At 43.1% G+C, this 18846-nt stretch overlaps 1 protein-coding gene across 3 annotated transcripts in view; it reads left to right on the forward strand.

Annotated features, from left to right (window-relative positions):
* LOC126203827 (palmitoyltransferase app-like) overlaps nucleotides 1-18846 on the forward strand; it is a 395567-nt gene that overhangs the window by 38580 nt on the left and 338141 nt on the right. For 2 of the 3 annotated variants that reach the window (XR_007540386.1, XM_049938196.1), the window contains exon 3: nucleotides 18522-18680. Coding sequence is in view for 2 of the 3 variants with exons in the window: in XM_049938196.1 (XP_049794153.1) it covers nucleotides 18522-18680 (159 nt within the window). In the remaining variant the exon portion in view is untranslated. The remainder of the gene's footprint in view (nucleotides 1-18521; nucleotides 18681-18846) is intronic. The other variant, XM_049938197.1, reaches the window with a different exon arrangement.

An 18846-nucleotide genomic window follows, 5' to 3' on the forward strand; every position in this document is an offset into this window, starting at 1 on the left:
AATTCCAGTGTAAAAGCCGCAATGCGCCCACTTGTGGAAGTATGAAAGGTGCGCCGATGAAGGGTTAAAAAGCTAAATCAGAAAATGCATGGATTGAAGGAACACCTACCAAACTAAAGAGACCAACAAGGTTTCTTTGGAAAAAAATGGGGGAGGGTGCTTAACCGCTTTCTGAAATAAACTGGCAAGGGAATGTCGTATCTTCAAAGCACCAAAAAATGTTGTGCATTTAAATAGAAATTCTGTGAAGATATAGAGGTGCTACAATTGACAGTTTTGTGTTCAATTGTTACATTCATTTATCTTCCAATATTATTGTATTTACTTACTGTTTTGTGTTGTGAGTCATTAAATGGGTATATTATTAAACCAACTGTCTCAAGAATTATAACTAACATGGTCAATAACCAAACAAATGCATTACTTCCCATGAACGAAAGTTAGTAAAAAATGTGTGTGTGTGTTTGTTTTCTGGCCACTCTGCTGAAGAGAGTGAGTAGCAGAAAGAAATGAGATCAGAGATATACAGAGAGATCTTTCATATCAGTCAACAGTAAATGCTCAGATAGCACAGTATATAGTGTACTGTCATGAAACCCAGGGATCCAGGTTCAATTTCCAGTCAGGTACACTGTTTAACTCCTCACTGAGTTAGGTCAGTAGAGTGGCTTGTTCCCTAGATAGAAAAAGACTCACGGGTAACTCGCAGTTTATTGGTGAATTTTTGCTTGAGAAACACAGGCCCCTAGACCTTGCAGTATTACTTTTTTTTTTTTTTTTTTCTTCCAGAGCCACAAGTCTGCCCCCCTCCTATTCTCCTGCCCCACTTTCTCTCTCTCCCTCCCTCCCTCCCTCCCTCCCTCCCTCCCTTGGCCCCCCTTCCCCCTGCCCCCCCTCCCAGCAGCTCATGTCTGGTGAGCAACTGGTTGGCACCCACTGGGTTCCCAGCCAGTACTGACATCTGCTTCCCCAGGGCAGGCCCAATCTTCTATTTTCATCTTTGCTGCTCAGCCCTCCTTCCTCACTTCTGACACTACAACATACCCATTTTATGCACAGGCCATCTTTCCTTTCTTTTCTCGTATGCTGACTTTTTACATTCTTCGTCCACTTTGACATTTGAGGTCTCCAATTTTGCCTCTTTTCCTCTCTGTGTGTTGCTGAAGGCCAGCTCAGTTGTTTGACATATAAAGAGTGCCTGGGATATGCATGATTCCTAGCATCTACATCTACATTTATACTCCGCAAGCCACCCAACGGTGTGTGGCGGAGGGCACTTTACGTGCCACTGTCATTACCTCCCTTTTCTGTTCCAGTCGCGTATGGTTCGCGGGAAGAACGACTGTCTGAAAGCCTCCATGCGCGCTCGAATCTCTCTAATTTTACATTCGTGATCTCCTTGGGAGGTATAAGTAGAGGGAAGCAATATATTCGATACCTCATCCAGAAACGCACCCACTTGAAACCTGGTGAGCAAGCTACACCGCGATGCAGAGCGCCTCTCTTGCAGAGTCTGCCACTTGAGTTTGCTAAACATCTCAGTAACGCTATCACGCTTACGAAATAACCCTGTGACGAAAGGCACCACTCTTCTTTGGATCTTCTCTATCTCCTCTGTCAACCCGACCTGGTACGTATCCCACACTGATGAGCAATACTCAAGTATAGGTCGAACGAGTGTTTTGTAAGCCACCTCCTTTATTGATGGACTGCATTTTCTAAGGACTCTCCCAATGAATCTCAACCTGGTACCCGCCTTACCAACAATTAATTTTATATGATCATTCCACTTCAAATCGTTCCGCACACATACTCCCAGATATTTTACAGAAGTAACTGCTACCAGTGTTTGTTCCGCTATCATATAATCATACAATAAAGGATCCTTCTTTCTATGTATTCACAATACATTACATTTGTCCATGTTAATGGTCAGTTGCCACTCCCTGCACCAAGTGCCTATCCGCTGCAAATCTTCCTGCATTTTGCTACAATTTTCTAATGCTGCAACTTCTCTGTATACTACAGCATCATCCACAAAAAGCCACATGGAACTTCCGACACTATCTACTAGGTCATTTATATATATTGTGAAAAGCAATGGTCCCATAACACTCCCCTGTGGCACGCTGAGGTTACTTTAACGTCTGTAGACTTCTCTCCATTGAGAACAACATGATGTGTTCTGTTTGCTAAAAACTCTTCAATCCAGCCACACAGCTGGTCTGATATTCCATAGGCTCTTACTTTGTTTATCAGGCGACAGTGCGGAACTGTATCGAACGCCTTCTGGAAGTCAAGGAAAATAGCATCTACCTGGGAGCCTGTATCTAATATTTTCTGGGTCTCATGAACAAATAAAGCGAGTTGGGTCTCACACGATCGCTGTTTCCGGAATCCATGTTGATTCCTACATAGTAGATTCTGGGTTTCCAAAAGCGACATGATACTCGAGCAAAAAACATGTTCTAAAATTCTACAACAGATCGACGTCAGAGATGTAGGTCTATAATTATGCGCATCTGCTCGACGACCATTCTTGAAGACTGGGACTACCTGTGCTCTTTTCCAATCATTTGGAACCTTCTGTTCCTCTAGAGACTTGCGGTACAGGGCTCTTAGAAGGGGGGCAAGTTCTTTCGTGTACTCTGTGTAGAATTGAATTGGTATCCCGTCAGGTCCAGTGGACTTTCCTCTGAGTGATTCCAGTTGCTTTTCTACTCCTTGGACACTTATTTCGATGTCAGACATTTTTTTTTTTTGTTTGTGCGAGGATTTAGAGAAGGAACTGCAGTGCGGTCTTCCTCTGTGAAACAGCTTTGGAAAAAGGTGTTTAGTATTTCAGCTTTACGCATGTCATCCTCTGTTACAATGCCATCATCATCCCGGAGTGTCTGGATATGCTGTTTCGAGCCACTTACTGATTTAACGGAAGACCAGAACTTCCTAGAATTTTCTGTCAAGTCAGTACATAGAACTTTACTTTCGAATTCACTGAACGCTTCACGCATAGCCCTCCTTACGCTAACTTTGACATCGTTTAGCTTCTGTTTGTCTGAGAGGTTTTGGCTGCATTTAAACTTGCAGTGAAGCTCTCTTTGCTTTCGCAGTAGTTTCCTAACTTTGTTGTTGAACTACGGTGGGTTTTTCCCGTCCCTCACAGTTTTACTCGGCACGTACCTGTCTAAAACGCATTTTACGATTGCCTTGAAATTTTTCCATAAACACTCAACATTGTCAGTGTCGGAACAGAAATTTTCGTTTTGATCTGTTAGGTAGTCTGAAATCTGCCTTCTATTACTCTTGCTAAACAGATAAACCTTCCTCCCTATTTTGTATGTTCCTATTTACTTCCATAGTCAGGGATGCTGCAACGGCCTTATGATCACTGATTCTCTGTTGTGCACTTACAGAGTCGAGAAGTTCGGGTCTGTTTGTTATCAGTAGGTCCAAGATGTTATTTCCACGAGTCGGTTCTCTGTTTAATTGCTCAAGGTAATTTTCGGATAGTGCACTCAGTATAATGTCACTCGATGCTCTATCCCTACCCGTCCTAAACATCTGAGTGTCCCAGTCTATATCTGGTAAATTGAAATCTCCACCTAAGACTATAACATGCTGAGAAAATTTATGTGCAATGTATTCCAAATTTTCTCTCAGTTGTTCTGCCACTAATGCTGCTGAGTCAGGAGGTCGGTAAAAGGAGCCAATTATTAACCTAGCTCTGTTGTTGAGTGTAACCTCCACCCATAATAATTCACAGGAACTATCCACTTCTACTTCACTACAGGATAAACTACTACTAACAGCGACAAACACGCCACCACCGGTTGCATGCAATCTATCCTTTCTAAACACCGTCTGTGCCTTTGTAAAAATTTCGGCAGAATTTATCTCTGGCTTCAGCCAGCTTTCTGTACCTATAATGATTTCAGCTTCGGTGCTTTCTATCAGCGCTTGAAGTTCCGGTACTTTACCAATGCAGCTTTGACAGTTTACAATTACAATACCGATTGCTGCTTGGTTCCCGCATGTCCTGGCTTTGCCCCACACTCTTTGAGGCTGTTGCCCTTTCTGTACTTGCGCGAGGCCATCTAACCTAAAAAACCGTCCAGTCCACGCCACACAATCCCTGCTACCCGTGTAGCCACTTGCTTTGTGTAGTGGACTCCTGACCTATGCAGTGGAACCCGAAACCCCACCACCCTATGGCGCAAGTCGAGGAATCTGCAGCCCACACAGTCGCAGAACCATCTCAGCCTCTGATTCAGACCCTCCACTCGGCTCTGTACCAAAGGTCCGCAGTCAGTCCTGTCGACGATGCTGCAGATGGTGAGCTCTGCTTTCATCCCACTAGCGAGACTGGCAGTCTTCACCAAATCAGATAGCCTCCGAAAGCCAGGGAGGATTTCCTCCAATCCATAGCGACACACATCATTGGTGCCGACATGAGTGACGACCTGCAGATGGGTGCACCCTGTACCCTTCATGGCATCCGGAAGGACCCATTTCCACATCTGGAATGACTCCCCCTGGGATGCACGCGGAGTGCACATTGGTTTTCTTCCCCTCTCGTGATGCCATATCCTGTGTTGACAGATTGGGCTGGCACATACCACATGCCAGGCTCAGAGAGAAGTGATTGCCTGAACTGGTACCTTCCCAATTGCTGATTGGTCCCTCTTCATGGAGCTTGAAAAGTGTGGTGCGAGTTGTGGACAGTCACCTAAGATGAATACTTCTGTGTGGAAAACCTCAAGAAGGTAGGAACACACCATTGAAGAGCCTGGCAATCTTTAGTGACCAAACTGCAGTAAGTTCAGCAAAGTGATCTCTTTAAATGGGATGAAGTCAACGAAATAATGGCACTAGTTTCACAAGCTGTGACATTGTCGCAAATCTTACCTCTGAAGAAATAATGGAGTAGGATCCTCCTGCTACTGAACACTGTAGTGCAACACATACAAAACCAGTGTTTCTAAGATAATCACTGCTAATGCTGTAAACGTCTCTTTTTCTTCTTTTGGTAGAAGGTGTCTGGCATCAGATCACATAGGAGAGAAGTTCAGCTGCCACAATGTTCACAGTCCCCAGCTCTTACATGTCTCCAAGAAATGAAAATACACCCTCAAGACCACTTTGATCTTCTACACTTCACCCTGGAACATTATGACCTTCTCACAGAAATATAGAAGAAAACACTTTGATCTCTTTTGTTAATTCTTGTAATAGTTTTACACTATATGCTGTGTTCCGTGGCAAAAATGTCTGTCTTCCAGTACCCAGTTTGGCTGTTGTAAATGATTTCTTTGTAGATGATGATCTCTTCACCTTGGGCTGTCACTTCACTGTGATTTCGAGGTCTTTATATAAACATTGTACCTTCTTACTTCAGAAGTGAACATTGAAGGGTTCAGAAAATCTCCTTCAATTTTCATAATTGTGAATGCTGCAATACCATTTTTCCTGTGAGGGAGTTGGAGCATGCCCTTTCTTCGTCACAACTCCCCGTCTCAGGACCACATGACATTAACATTCATATGTTGCAGTAGCAAGCACTTTCACCTTCATACGGCCCCCAGGGGCTCGCTGCTCTTCGGCGGGTTTGTGCTTGGCTACTGTGGGCTCCCGGGCTTTGCAGCATTTTTCCCTTCCGTGCTGCATTTCTATCCTCTTGCTGTTCTTTTTCCTCTCCCTTGGGGAACACCTCTGGGCTATTTTTGAAAATGTATTCTGCATTTTCAGTAGTCAGTATCAGAATACTCTCCACTGTTCCTTTTTTTCGTTCTTTGTTCACCTTCTCTTATCTTTCCTCCACTTCGGCATTTGAGGTTCCTCTTTTTCTTCCTCCCTGTGCGCTCCTGAAGGCCAGTCCATGTGTCTGACATGTAACAGGTTACTGGGTAACCCATGATTCCCAGCCCTGGGTCGACAGGTAGGGTTTGCGCGTACTCCCTCATACAGGCCAGACTCAGGGAGGGGTGATTGCCTGAGCTGCTTCCTTCTCAACTTGCTGATTTGTCCCTCTGTCAGGTGTTCAGGAGGTGTGATCTGAGGTGTGTCACCCAAGGCGGGTGCGTTCCTTTCTCTAGGGGGCCCCCAGTTGGAAAGAGCGTGCATCGAAGAGGTTGGCAATCGTGAGGGATTTTCTCGCAATGAGCAAATCATCTTCACAGTTGGCGGCTACAAAATGTAAATGGGATGAGGCTAACGATTCAAAAACCCTCTGAGCTGCACCAAGATTCTTCATGGTTTCACGTACTGAAGACAGGCACTCCTTAACTATAGTAAATCCAGTTATTATTCAGAAAGTGTTGATGCAGTTGTTTGCCCTGTGAAATCCTGCTCTCGTTTACGCAATGGCACTTTATTTTTGGGGACTACTTCTGATTCTCAAGCACAACAAATGCTTGCAGCTTTGCTCCTCTATGGCTATCCTGTTAGTGTTGAGGCCCATCAAATGCTGAATTCTTCCCGTGGTTTTACTTACACTTGGCTGCTCGATGGTTTGACCGAGGCAGAATTCCAAATGTATCTCTCTAATCAGGGTGTCATAGCAGTCCATCGGGTGATGAAAAAAAAGTAGTTGCTGCTAAAGTACCCACACACGCTCCCTCTCTCACTTTTGATAGAGAGATTCTTCCGTCAAAGATCAAAGCAGGTTATGAAGTTATCACAGTCAGACCGTATATTCCAAACCTGATGTGCTGCTACCAGTGTTGTCATTACAGCCACACTCGAGAGTCCTGTTGATACCCAGCCAAATGTGTAACCTGTAGTAGGGATGCTCATGAGGGCAATTGTTCACCGCCTCCTCCCTGCTGTATCAACTGCAATGGCAACCATGCTCCCTTCTCCCACAATTGTCCCATGTGTCTTGATGAGTAGGCTGTCCAGGAGATCTGGATGAAGGAAAAAGTGCCTTACCCAGTCACACACAAGTTGTTGGCTAGTCGGAAACCCTGTGTTCTACCGTCAGGCACCTGCAGTACTGTTCTTGCTACATTTTGCTCCACGAAGGACATGGCCACGCAGACGTGCGACCTCGAATTTAGCACAGTGGTTGTGAGGTCACCCAGCATCATGGTAGCATCCTCATCTCCTCCTCCAGCTGTGCAACACACCACTTGCCTCATGGGGCGAAGTGACCAGCTGCACAACTGGCAGGCCAGAAAGGACAGAAGGAATACTCCGGTGAAGACTTCGTACGTCCCTCCAGCCAACCAACACCTGAGTCTTCCTCTGCTAACCTGAAAGGCTCAAAGAAGTCAAACAAAGGCAAACGGTCTCTCCTTGGCCAACTCAAAGATCCTCTTTGATGGTGTTGCCCTGTGATACCCTCGTCTGGCCAACCTCCTTATGCGCACCACAAACCGTTTTTCTGCCCAAGACTCTGCAGGCCGAGAGCAGAAGAATGCCGATGCTTCTGTAGACCTCATGGAGCAGGACCCTCCTGCCTCTGTGCCCTGTAACTGCGAGTCTTCGAAGGCTGGCACTCGGCAGCCGCCGAGGCGACACCCCTTCATTTATTCCTTGTCATGACCCTCCTCCAGTGGAACTGCTCTTTGAATCACAGCATCCACTTGTTCTCTGCCTTCAGGAAACAAAATTACGTCCTCACGACCGCTTTGAGCTCTCGCATTTTTTTGTGATCTGTTTTGACCCTCCATCTCAAGGACGGCTTCCCATCTCATGGGGGAGTCATGCTGCTCATATGGGATTACATTCATAATCAACTCATCTCCCTGACTACCTGACTACCTGCCTTCAACCTGTTGCTGTTCGCCAGTTCCTTCCTCACTTGACGTTTTCCGTTTGTACTGTTTACACCTCTTCTTCATATAATGTCACCAGGGTAGTCTTCTCCCTAATTGGGCAGCCACGTCATCCCTTTCTGCTGCTTGGTTTTTGCACCATCCCCTTTGAGGTTCTCCCAGAACCTGTCTGAGAGGCACCCTCTTGTCTGACCTTCTCAATAAACTTAACCTCTTCTGCTTAACACAGGAGCACCCATGTTCTTTTCAGATGTCACACACACCTATTCCCATTTGGACCTATCCTTCTGCACTGCTCAGCCTGCCCATCATCTTGAGTGGTTCATTCTCTCTCACACATACTCGAGCGATGATTTCCCTGTCCTATCCATTTGCTGACTCCGTACACCCCCAGATGACAGCTTATTAAGGTCAACTGGAGGCTTTACTCCTCCCTGGCAACTTTTGATGAACAACATTTCCCCAGTTGTGATGAGCAGATGGAATATCTTACAAATGTTATCCTTACCGCTGGAGGACGTTCCATTCCTCACACTTCCTCTGTACCACTCTGTGTCCCAGTCTTTTGATGGCCTGAGGCATGCTGCGGTGCAATTTGTGTGTGGAGATGTGCTCTCTGTGTTTTTAACTGTCATCCTTCGATGGCAAACTGCATTCATTATAAACAGATGTGTGCACAGTGTTGTCGCATTCTTCGGAATAGCAAAAAAGCTAGCTGCATTTCATTCACTAGTTCTTTTAATAGTTCCACTTCCGTTGTGTGGGCCAACCGTCATCCTGACAGTAGCAGATGTTGTCATTGTGGACTCTATTGCTATCTCCAACATTTTGGACCGCCATTTTGCAGAAATTTCGAGCACCTCCCACTATGACCCTGCCTTCCTCCGTTGGAAATGAGCGGAGGAGCCTCGGGTGATACCCTTCTCTTCTCCAAATTGTGAGTGCTGAAATGCCGCCTTTGCTATGAGGAGCTAGATCATACTCTCACTTCATCCCAATCCTCCGTCACATGGTCAGGTGCTGTTCACATTCAGATGTCGCAGCACATTTCTCTTGCGGGCAAGCAGTTTCTGCTTAATACGTTTCCCAGACACTGGCGTGAAGCCACTGTCATACACATACCTAAACCCGTAAGGAAAAACACCTTCCTCCTAGTTATTGCCTCATTTTTCTCCCCAGCTGTGTTTTCAAGGTGATGGAATGTACGATTCCTGCTCATCTGGTACGGTGGCTCGAGTCTCGCAATTTACTAACCACTGCACAGTGTGGATTTTGTGTGCAGCGTTCTGCAGTTGACCATCTCATCACTTTGTCCACCCATGTCATGAATGGTTTTCTGTGGAAATCCCAGACTACAGCCATGTTTTTCAATTTAGAGAAAGCCTATGACACCTGCTGGAGGACTGGTGTCCTCTGTACACTCTACACGTGGGGTTCCCCGGCCACCTGCCCCATTTTCTTCAGGAAGTTTTAAGAGACTGAGTTTTCAAGGTATGTGTGGGTTCTGTATTGTTGGACACCTTCATCCAGGAAAATTGTGCGCTTCAGGGTTCCATCCTAAGCGTTGTCCTCTTTGCTATCGCCATTAACCCTATAATGGCCCATCTCCCGCCGTGGATCTCTGGCTTCCTTTTAGTTGACGATTTTGCCATCTATTGCAGTTTTCCAGACAGACTTGTTGAGTAGCGTCTTCAGCGATGTCTCAATTGCCTCGACTTGTGGAGCATCAACAGTGGCTTTCGTTTTTCCACTGACAAAACTGTTCGTATGAATTTCTGGTGGCACAATTGATTTCTTCCACCATCTTTACATCTTGGGCCTGCTGCTCTTTTGTTCGTTGAAACTACAACATTGCTGGGGCTCGTGCTCAGTAGGAAACTGTCCCCTGTCTGTTTGAAACTAGACTATGGGTGTTTCGTTTATGTAACTGCACATCCGTCTCTTATGCTATTGCAAAACTATCCACCATCGGGGCATCGGTTTGGTCACACTTGCCTTGTACTCTAGACCAGCTGAGAGCCTGTATACAGAGGCTACCAAACTACCACTGTCCTACTGCCGTGACTTTCTCTTCAGCAGATATGCGTGCTGTTTGTCTGCCATGCGTGCCACCCATCCTGAGCCTTCTTCTTCGATAACTCCTTTGATTGCCAGTACAGGGTGCGTGCCTCTCCCTGTTCCTTCTGGAGTTCTTTCAGCTCTTGCTCTGGCAGCTTAACTTCACACTACATCCACATCTACATTTATACTCCGCAAGCCACCCAACGGTGTGTGGCGGAGGGCACTTTACGTGCCACTGTCATTACCTCCCTTTCCTGTTCCAGTCGCGTATGGTTCGTGTGAAGAACGAGTGCCGGAAAGCCTCCGTGCGCGCGCGACTCTCTCTAATTTTACATTCGTGATCTTCTCGGGAGGTATAAGTAGGGGGAAGCAATATATTCGATACCTCATGCAGAAACGCACCCTCTCGAAACCTGTACAACAGAGTCTGCCACTTGAGTTTGCTCCGTCAACCGGATCTGGTATGGATCCCACACTGATGAGCAATACTCAAGTATAGGTCGAACGAGAGTTTTGTAAGCTACCTCCTTTGTTGATGGACTACATTTTCTAAGGACTCTCCCAATGGATCTCAACCTGGTACCCGCCTTACCAACAATTAATTTTATATGATCATTCCACTTCAAATCGTTCCGCACGCATACTCCCAGATATTTTACAGAAGTAACTGCTACCAGTGATTGTTCCGTTATCATATAATCATTCAATAAAGTATCCTTCTTTCTACGTATTCGCAATACATTACATTTGTCTATGTTAAGGGTCAGTTGCCACTCCCTGCACCAAGTGCCTATCCGCTGCAGATCTTCCTGCATTTCGCTACAATTTTCTAATACTGCAACTTCTCTGTATACTACAGCATCATCCACAAAAAGCCGCATGGAACTTCCGACACTATCTACTAGGTCATTTATATATATTGTGAAAAGAAATGGTCCCACAACACTCCCCTGTGGCACGCCAGAAGTTGCTTTAACATCTGTAGACTTCTCTCTATTGGGAACAAAATGCGATGTTCTGTTTGCAAAAAACTCTTCAATCCATTCACACAGCTGGTCTGATATTCTGTAGGCTCTTACTTTCTCAGGCGACAGTGCGGAACTGTATCGAACGCCTTCCGGAAGTCAAGGAAAATGGCATCTACCTGGGAGCCTGTATCTAACATTTTCTGGGTCTCGTGAACAAATAAAGCAAGTTGGTCTCACACGATCGCTGTTTGCGGAACCGATGTTGATTCCTACAGAGTAGATTCTGAGTTTCCAGAAACGACGTGATACGTGAGCAAAAAACATGTTCTAAAATTCTACAACAGATTGACGTCAGAGATATAGGTCTATAGTTTTGCGCATCTCCTCGATGACCCTTCTTCCTGTGCTCTTTTCCAATCATTTGGAACCTTCCGTTCTTCTAGAGACTTGTGGTACAGGGCTCTTAGAAGGGGGGGAAGTTCTTTCGCGTACTCTGTGTATAATGGAATTGGTATCCCGTCAGGTCCAGTGGACTTTTCTCTGAGTGATTCCAGTTGCTTTTCTACTCCTTGGACACTTATTTCGATGTCAGCCATTTTTTTGTTTGTGCGAGGATTTAGAGAAGGAACTGCAGTGCGGTCTTCCTCTGTGAAACAGCTTTGGAAAAAGGTGTTTAGTATTTCAGCTTTACACGTGTCATCCTCTGTTTCAGTGCCATCATCATCCCAGAGAGTCTGGATATGCTGTTTCGAGCCACTTACTGATTTAGCGTAAGACCAGAACTTCCTAGGATTTTCTGTCAAGTCAGTACATAGAATTTTACTTTCAAATTCACTGAACGCTTCACGCATAGCCCTCCTTACGCTAACTTTGACATCGTTTAGCTTCTGTTTGTCTGAGAGATTTTGGCTGCGTTTAAACTTGCAGTGAAGCTCTCTTTGCTTTCGCAGTAGTTTCCCAACTTTGTTGTTGAACCACGGTGGGTTTTTCCTGTCCCTCACAGTTTTACTTGGCACGTATCTGTCTAAAACGCATTTTGTGATTGCCTTGAACTTTTTCCATAAACACTCAATATTCTCTGTGTCGGACCAGAAATTTTCATTTTGATCTGTTAGGTAGTCTGAAATCTGCCTTCTATTACTCTTGCAAAACAGATAAATCGTCCTCCCTTTTTTTATATTCCTATTTACTTCCATATTCAGGGATGCTGCAATGGCCTTATGATCACTGATTCCCTGTTCTGCACATACAGAGTCAAAAAGTTCAGGTCTGTTTGTTATCAGTAGGTCCAAGATGTAATGTCCACGATTCAGTTCTCTGTTTAATTGCTCGAGGTAATTTTCGGATAGTGCACTCAGTATAATGTCACTTGATGCTCTGTCCCTACCACCCGTCCTAAACATCTGAGTGTCCCAGTCTATATCTGGTAAATTGAAATCTCCACCTAAGTGTATAACATGCTGAGAAAATTTATGTGAAATGTATTCCAAATTTTCTCTCAGTTGTTCTGCCACTAATGCTGCTGAGTCAGGAGGTCGGTAAAAGGAGCCAATCATTAACCTAGCTCTGTTGTTGAGTGTAACCTCCACCCATAATAATTCACAGGAACTATCCACTTCTACTTCACTACAGGATAAACTACTACTAACAGCGACAAACACGCCACCACTGGTTGCATGCAATCTATCCTTTCTAAACACCGTCTGTGCCTTTGTAAAAATTTCGATAGAATTTATCTCTGGCTTCAGCCAGCTTTCTGTACCTATAACGGTTTCAGCTTCGGTGCTTTCTATCAGCGCTTGAAGTTCTGGTACTTTACCAATGCAGCTTCGACAGTTTACAATTACAATACCAATTGCTGCTTGGTCCCCACATGCCCTGACTTTGCCCCGCACCCTTTGAGGCTGTTGCCCTTTCTGTACTTGCGCGAGGCCATCTAACCTAAAAAACTGTCCAGTCCACACCACACAACCCTTGCTACCCGTGTAGCCACCTGCTGCATGTAGTGGACTCCTGACCTATCCAGTGGAACCCGAAACCTCACCACCGTATGGTGCAAGTCGAGGAATCTGCAGCCCACACGGTCGCAGAACCGTGTCAGCCTCTGATTCAGACCCTCCACTCAGCTCTGTACCAAAGGTCCACAGTCAGTCCTGTCTACGATGCTGCAGATGGTGAGCTCTGCTTTCATCCCACTAGCGAGACTGGCAGTCTTCACCAAATCAGATAGCCACCGGAAGCCAGAGAGGATTTCCTCCAATCCATAGCGACACACATCATTGGTGCCGACATGAGTGACGACCTGCAGATGGGTGCACCCTGTACCCTTCATGGCATCCAGAAGGACCCATTTCCACATCTGGAATGACTCCCCCCGGGATGCAGACGGAGTGCACATTGGTTTTCTTCCCCTCTCTTGATGCCATATCCCTAAGGGAACGTCTGAACTAATCTACAGAGAGCACAAACAATTCGACACAAAATTTAAACGGTTATTAAAATACAAGATTGCCTAGTAAATGCAGTAATGCTGCTACTTGCGCACTGCTGACACACTGCTCGGCAGCGGAAGGAGACTACGCGATTTTACACTATTCAGGTACTAAAACGCGATGCTACAACTCTCAAATACTATAATACACCCAAAATTTATGAATTAAACAATGCAAGTACCCAAAAACACGCAAAGAAATTAAGAATTAATCTATGTAACAAATAAGTCAGCTAAGAGTATATGACTTGCTGCTGGCAGCTGCTTATCCAACGGCGGCGGGGAGCAACTTTCCCAGTGGGTATGAACCCTTCACCACCTTGACTTTGTGCTCACCTTGGCATTCATTTGCTTACTAGGAACACTACCCCAGCCTTCAGTTTCACAACCTTCACATGGAATTTCACAATAGTGTACACTGATGGTTCTTGGACTGACCACGGTGTTGGGTGTATATATGTCATTGGTCCCGAAGTTTTGTGGTATTGCATTCTGGAACACTGCTTAGTATTTACAGCAGAGCTCTTTGCCCTGTATTAGGCAATGCAATACATCCAGTGACACAGGATTTTCAATTTCATCATCTGCTCAGACACTCTCAGAACGCTTCAAAGCCTCTGTGCGCTGCATACCATCCATACCTTAGCGCAGTGGGTACAGGGAAGCTGTCACTTGCTCACAGACTGCTTTGTGTGGAAGTGCCAGAGTTTACCTGTGTTTTTTTATTTGTAAAATACCTGTGGTGCTTGCTGGAGGATGGGATACACTGCACAGGTGGGGCTTATGATACCACCTGCTCCTCTTTATTTGAGAGTTTTTGGAAGACCAGACTTTCAATGTTTGTGTGCACACTTTTATTCGAGAGAACAGTGCACCATAGGACTCAGTGCTAATTGTGGCCTTATTGCTAGAGCAATCAACCCCTTATCGACTGTCACTCACCGGGCATGTCAGGCTTTTTGTTGATAGATGATCTTGTGGTCTATTGCAGCTCTCAGCAAATCTGGTTACTTGAGAGATGATTTTAACACTCTTGCGACCACCTCTACTTGTGGGAGTGTAGACAAAGACATCCACATTTCCACTGAAAAACACACCTGTGGCAAAAGGATTTCCTTCCACCACCCTTTGACCTCAATCACACTACTCTTCCATTCATCAAAACCACAAAATTCTTGTGGGTTAACACTTAATAGAAAACTGTGTAGCTCCTCCTGTATACTGTATCTGGAAACACACTGCTTCCATTCTTTGAATGTCCTTTTCATTGTAAGTGATACCTCATGCGGAGTGGCCAGATGGTGATTTTTGTTGATAATTGGTTCAGTGAAGCTGTGCTATGGATGTAAAGTATATTTATCTGCACAATGATCCATTTTATGTCATCTTAACAAGGTCTATCTTCACAGGATATGCCAGTTCAGAATCTGTACGCAGAAGCTGCCAAATTGCATCAGTCATTGCAGTGTGGTATTATCCTGTGCGAAAAAGCTTGCTGATGGTGCTGTGTGTCCAGTCACTCGTCTTATGCTTCCTTTTTTGGTAACTCCCTTGAACGCCAATTTTAGGCAAGTTCTGCTACTTCTTGGAGTTCGCTTTCATATTCTGCTTTGAAAGCTTCATCTCACGTTTCTTGCTATACTATTTGGACTCTCATAGACATCTCTCCCCTCCCCCTTGGCTTCATGCAAAGCTTTGTGTCCATTTTGGGCTTGCTTTGCTTCCGAACAACACCTCTCTTGTTAGGATCATTCAGTAAGTAAGAAGGTAGGAAGGATAGGGTTACACACCACACCTGCAACAAGATCCCCTGAGACAGACCGCAACCTCAGAATGAGAGAAGGAAAGGAATGGACTTAGCTGAATCATCTAAATAAGAACTATCCTGAAACTAATGGAAACTAGGTAAAATTTAAATCTGGATGGGTACATAGGGATTTGGACTCCACTTCTCCAGAAACATTTAGCACCAAAATTTGTCCCTAATTCATTGAGTAGCAACCAAAAGAATTACCAAATGAACATTGCTCACAAGTTTCTGAATGAAATTCATGCTAGTTCAGAGCTGCTTAAGTGGGTTGTAACTAATAAATAAAACATATCTTTCGGTTCGGTAAGTCACATCATCTTTGTTTTTAGATATATTTTTCCCACATGGAATGTTTCCCTCTATTATATTCATATCATTAATAAATAAAACAGTTTTATAAGAATTGAGCACCTGAATTAAATTAGCAAATAGTTTAATTAGGGAAAAAACAGCCATGTACATTACTTTGTGATTCAGTAATGACAAGACGGTGTTGCATAAGCAATAATGTTGAAAATTGTCTGATCATCATGTGATTGTTAGACTTTAAGTGCATATAAGCTCTCATCTTGTAAGAATACTGTAGTTTGTTGCTTATGGTAACTTCTTAAAATGATGGCATACATTCCATAGTGGCTAGAAATGGCATTGTCTGCACCCTATGCACTTCCAGGATGTGATGACGAACCTCAGTACACCCCCTAGACTTTGGCTTCCTTTTATGACAATATGGAAGTAAATTTTGACTCTACACATAATTTTGAATTTGGGCTCTCATAGACATCTCTCTGCTGTAACTTTGTTGTGCTATTCTGTCACATTTTAAGTACAAATTTGAAACTATCATAGTTTGCTCTGTCATTTTTGAAATGGTCTGTGGCCTGTATTTCTCAAAATCGTGTAAGCTGCATTTTTTCTGAGGTTTCCTTGCTTTGATTGAGACAAGGTGTATTTTTTGTTTCCAGTCAGGTTGTGAATTGTTTGTGATCCAGAGTATTTCATTTTATAACCCATTATCTTAATAAGGAGCTGTGAGTTGTGGTCTGAATTTTGCTCACTATATGGATTCCAAACATACTGTAAAATATTGTTGATAAATTTGCACTATTTATTCCTGTGTTCATAACTAGGTGCACACTATCCTGGAAAATAAGAGCATGTTAAAGACAATGTCAAGCATTTGGCTAACATGGCAAAATGCTGCCCATTTACATGACCCATAAGATTTGTTGTCTCAGACTTTTTTGGTTTAATATCTCATATCTTCATGTGCCATGTCAAGACTGAGTAATAGTGTAAATGGTGCCATCTTATAGTGTTATATTTGTCTATGTTATTGTTATTTTCAAATTGATTGATTATTGATAGAAAGTTTCGTTGTTGTTGTTGTGGTCTTCAGTCCTGAGACTGGTTTGATGTACTAAGATGCTGTTGTCAGTACGACCAAATGTTTGGTGCTGTCTGCGAGGATTTCTGGAATAGACACCACCTGTTATCATAATTACACACTTCTGTGCAACAAATCCTTCTTTCCTCAGTGATGATTTGTCCCAGAATATGTCGTCATGAGACAGTAGTGAATGAAAACAGGAAAGTAAGTCAACATTTTGATATTTTCATCTCCAAACTGTGGTATCTGTAATGTAAAAATTGAAGGGTTAGACTTTTAAGATGGTCTATAACATGACTTCCATTTCACTTTCTTGTCAATACAGACATACCAGAATTTAAAACATAGTTCCATTTATTGATTTACCCACATACATTATTTCTAATGGTATGATCAGGCAGTGTGCAATACTGAAATGCATATAGGCCTCATGTTTTTTTATCTTATTTCATTGAGAGTCCATTTGCAGAAAATCGCTTATTGATTTTCATGCAATAATATTTACATTCCAATTTATTGAAGTTAGTGCATTAGGCTTGATGATTATACTTGCATCATCAGTTTTATACTAATGAGTACAATGACTCATTCTTTTTCAAGCTTTAGGTCTGGTGCTCCACATATAATTGTGTCTTAGATTATACTGATTTGCTGTTCTTCCTTTTACTCCCCATCCCCTCCTTTCCTCCTCCCTACAGAACTCACATCCAACCATTATTGTTTCATCTGAAAAATTTTATTTTTATCATATGAAGATATTTTAGTATCATTATTATTGAATTGACATATTTTTAAATTACTTCTAAATTCAACCATTATCAGTAGTAGTTAAAATGCAGGGAAACGTGCTGTTGATGTTTCAGTGTATACCTATATTATTTCTTTCCTTTCTCAGACATTATGTCTGGTTAAAAATGGAAAGTGACGCGGACCTTGATCAAGCGTGACTTCCTTTTAACTGTACGGTATATGTTACATTGAATTTAGGAACTTTCTGGTAATTGAACATGTATCAATAATTACAGATTTCTGTAGTTGTATATATAAATTTGGATGTAGCTGTATTGTGTTGATGTACTGGTGTATATTGTGTGGTATGACTCCTGTAGTTGATAGTATAATTGGTATAATGTCAACTTTATCCTGATGCCCCATGTCCTTGACTTCCTCAGCCAGTTGGATGTATTTTTCAATTTTTTCTCCTGTTTTCTTCTGTATATTTGCTGTATTGGGTATGGATATTTCGATTAGTTGTGTTAATTTCTTCTTTTTATTGGTGAGTATGATGTCAGGTTTGTTATGTGGTGCTGTTTTATCTGTTATAATGGTCCTGTTCCAGTATAATTTGTATTCATCACTCTCCAGTACATTTTGTGGTGCATACTTGTATGCGGGAACGTGTTGTTTTATTAGTTTATGTTGTATGGCAAGTAGTTGATGTATTATTTTTGCTACATTGTCATGTCTTCTGGGGTATTCTGTATTTGCTAGTATTGTACACCCGCTTGTGATGTGGTCTACTGTTTCTATTTGTTGTTTGCAAAGTCTGCATTTATCTGTTGTATTGGGATCTTTAATAATATGCTTGCTGTAATATCTGGTGTTTATTGTTTGATCCTGTATTGCAATCACGAATCCTTCCGTCTCACTGTATATATTGCCTTTTCTTAGCCATGTGTTGGATGTGTCTTGATCGATGTGTGGCTGTGTTAGATGATACGGGTACTTGCCATGTAGTGTTTTCTTTTTCCAATTTACTTTCTTCGTATCTGTTGATGTTACGTGATCTAAAGGGTTGTAGAAGTGGTTATGAAATTGCAATGGTGTAGCCGATGTATTTATATGAGTGATTGCTTTGTGTATTTTGCTAGTTTCTGCTCATTCTATAAAGAATTTTCTTAAATTGTCTACCTGTCCATCATGTAGGTTTTTTATGTCGATAAATCCCCTTCCTCCTTCCTTTCTACTTTATTATTATTATTATTAATGTATTGAAATGGCTTTAATGCTATGTTTTCTTTGCCAGAAGTTCCCAACAGTGCAAACTCTCCCACATATCGACCACCTCCAAGGACAAAGGAAGTTCTCGTACGAGGACAGACGGTGAAGTTGAAATATTGTTTCACGTGCAAAATATTTCGGCCACCAAGAGCTTCGCATTGCAGCTTGTGTGATAATTGTGTTGGTATGTATGCTTGTGATTTTGTCTCTTAAATAAGTATGCAAAATACTTATTAAAGTATTATTTGTATGGTGTGTTCAGTGGCTGAAAGTAACTTAATTACAGCATAAAGAGCAAGCACCACGAATTCACCCAGTGGATTTATTATGTACTATTTTCATGGACAGTG

The sequence above is a fragment of the Schistocerca nitens genome, chromosome 9 (genome assembly GCF_023898315.1).
Source record: "Schistocerca nitens isolate TAMUIC-IGC-003100 chromosome 9, iqSchNite1.1, whole genome shotgun sequence".
NCBI classification, from domain to species: Eukaryota; Metazoa; Arthropoda; class Insecta; order Orthoptera; family Acrididae; genus Schistocerca; species Schistocerca nitens.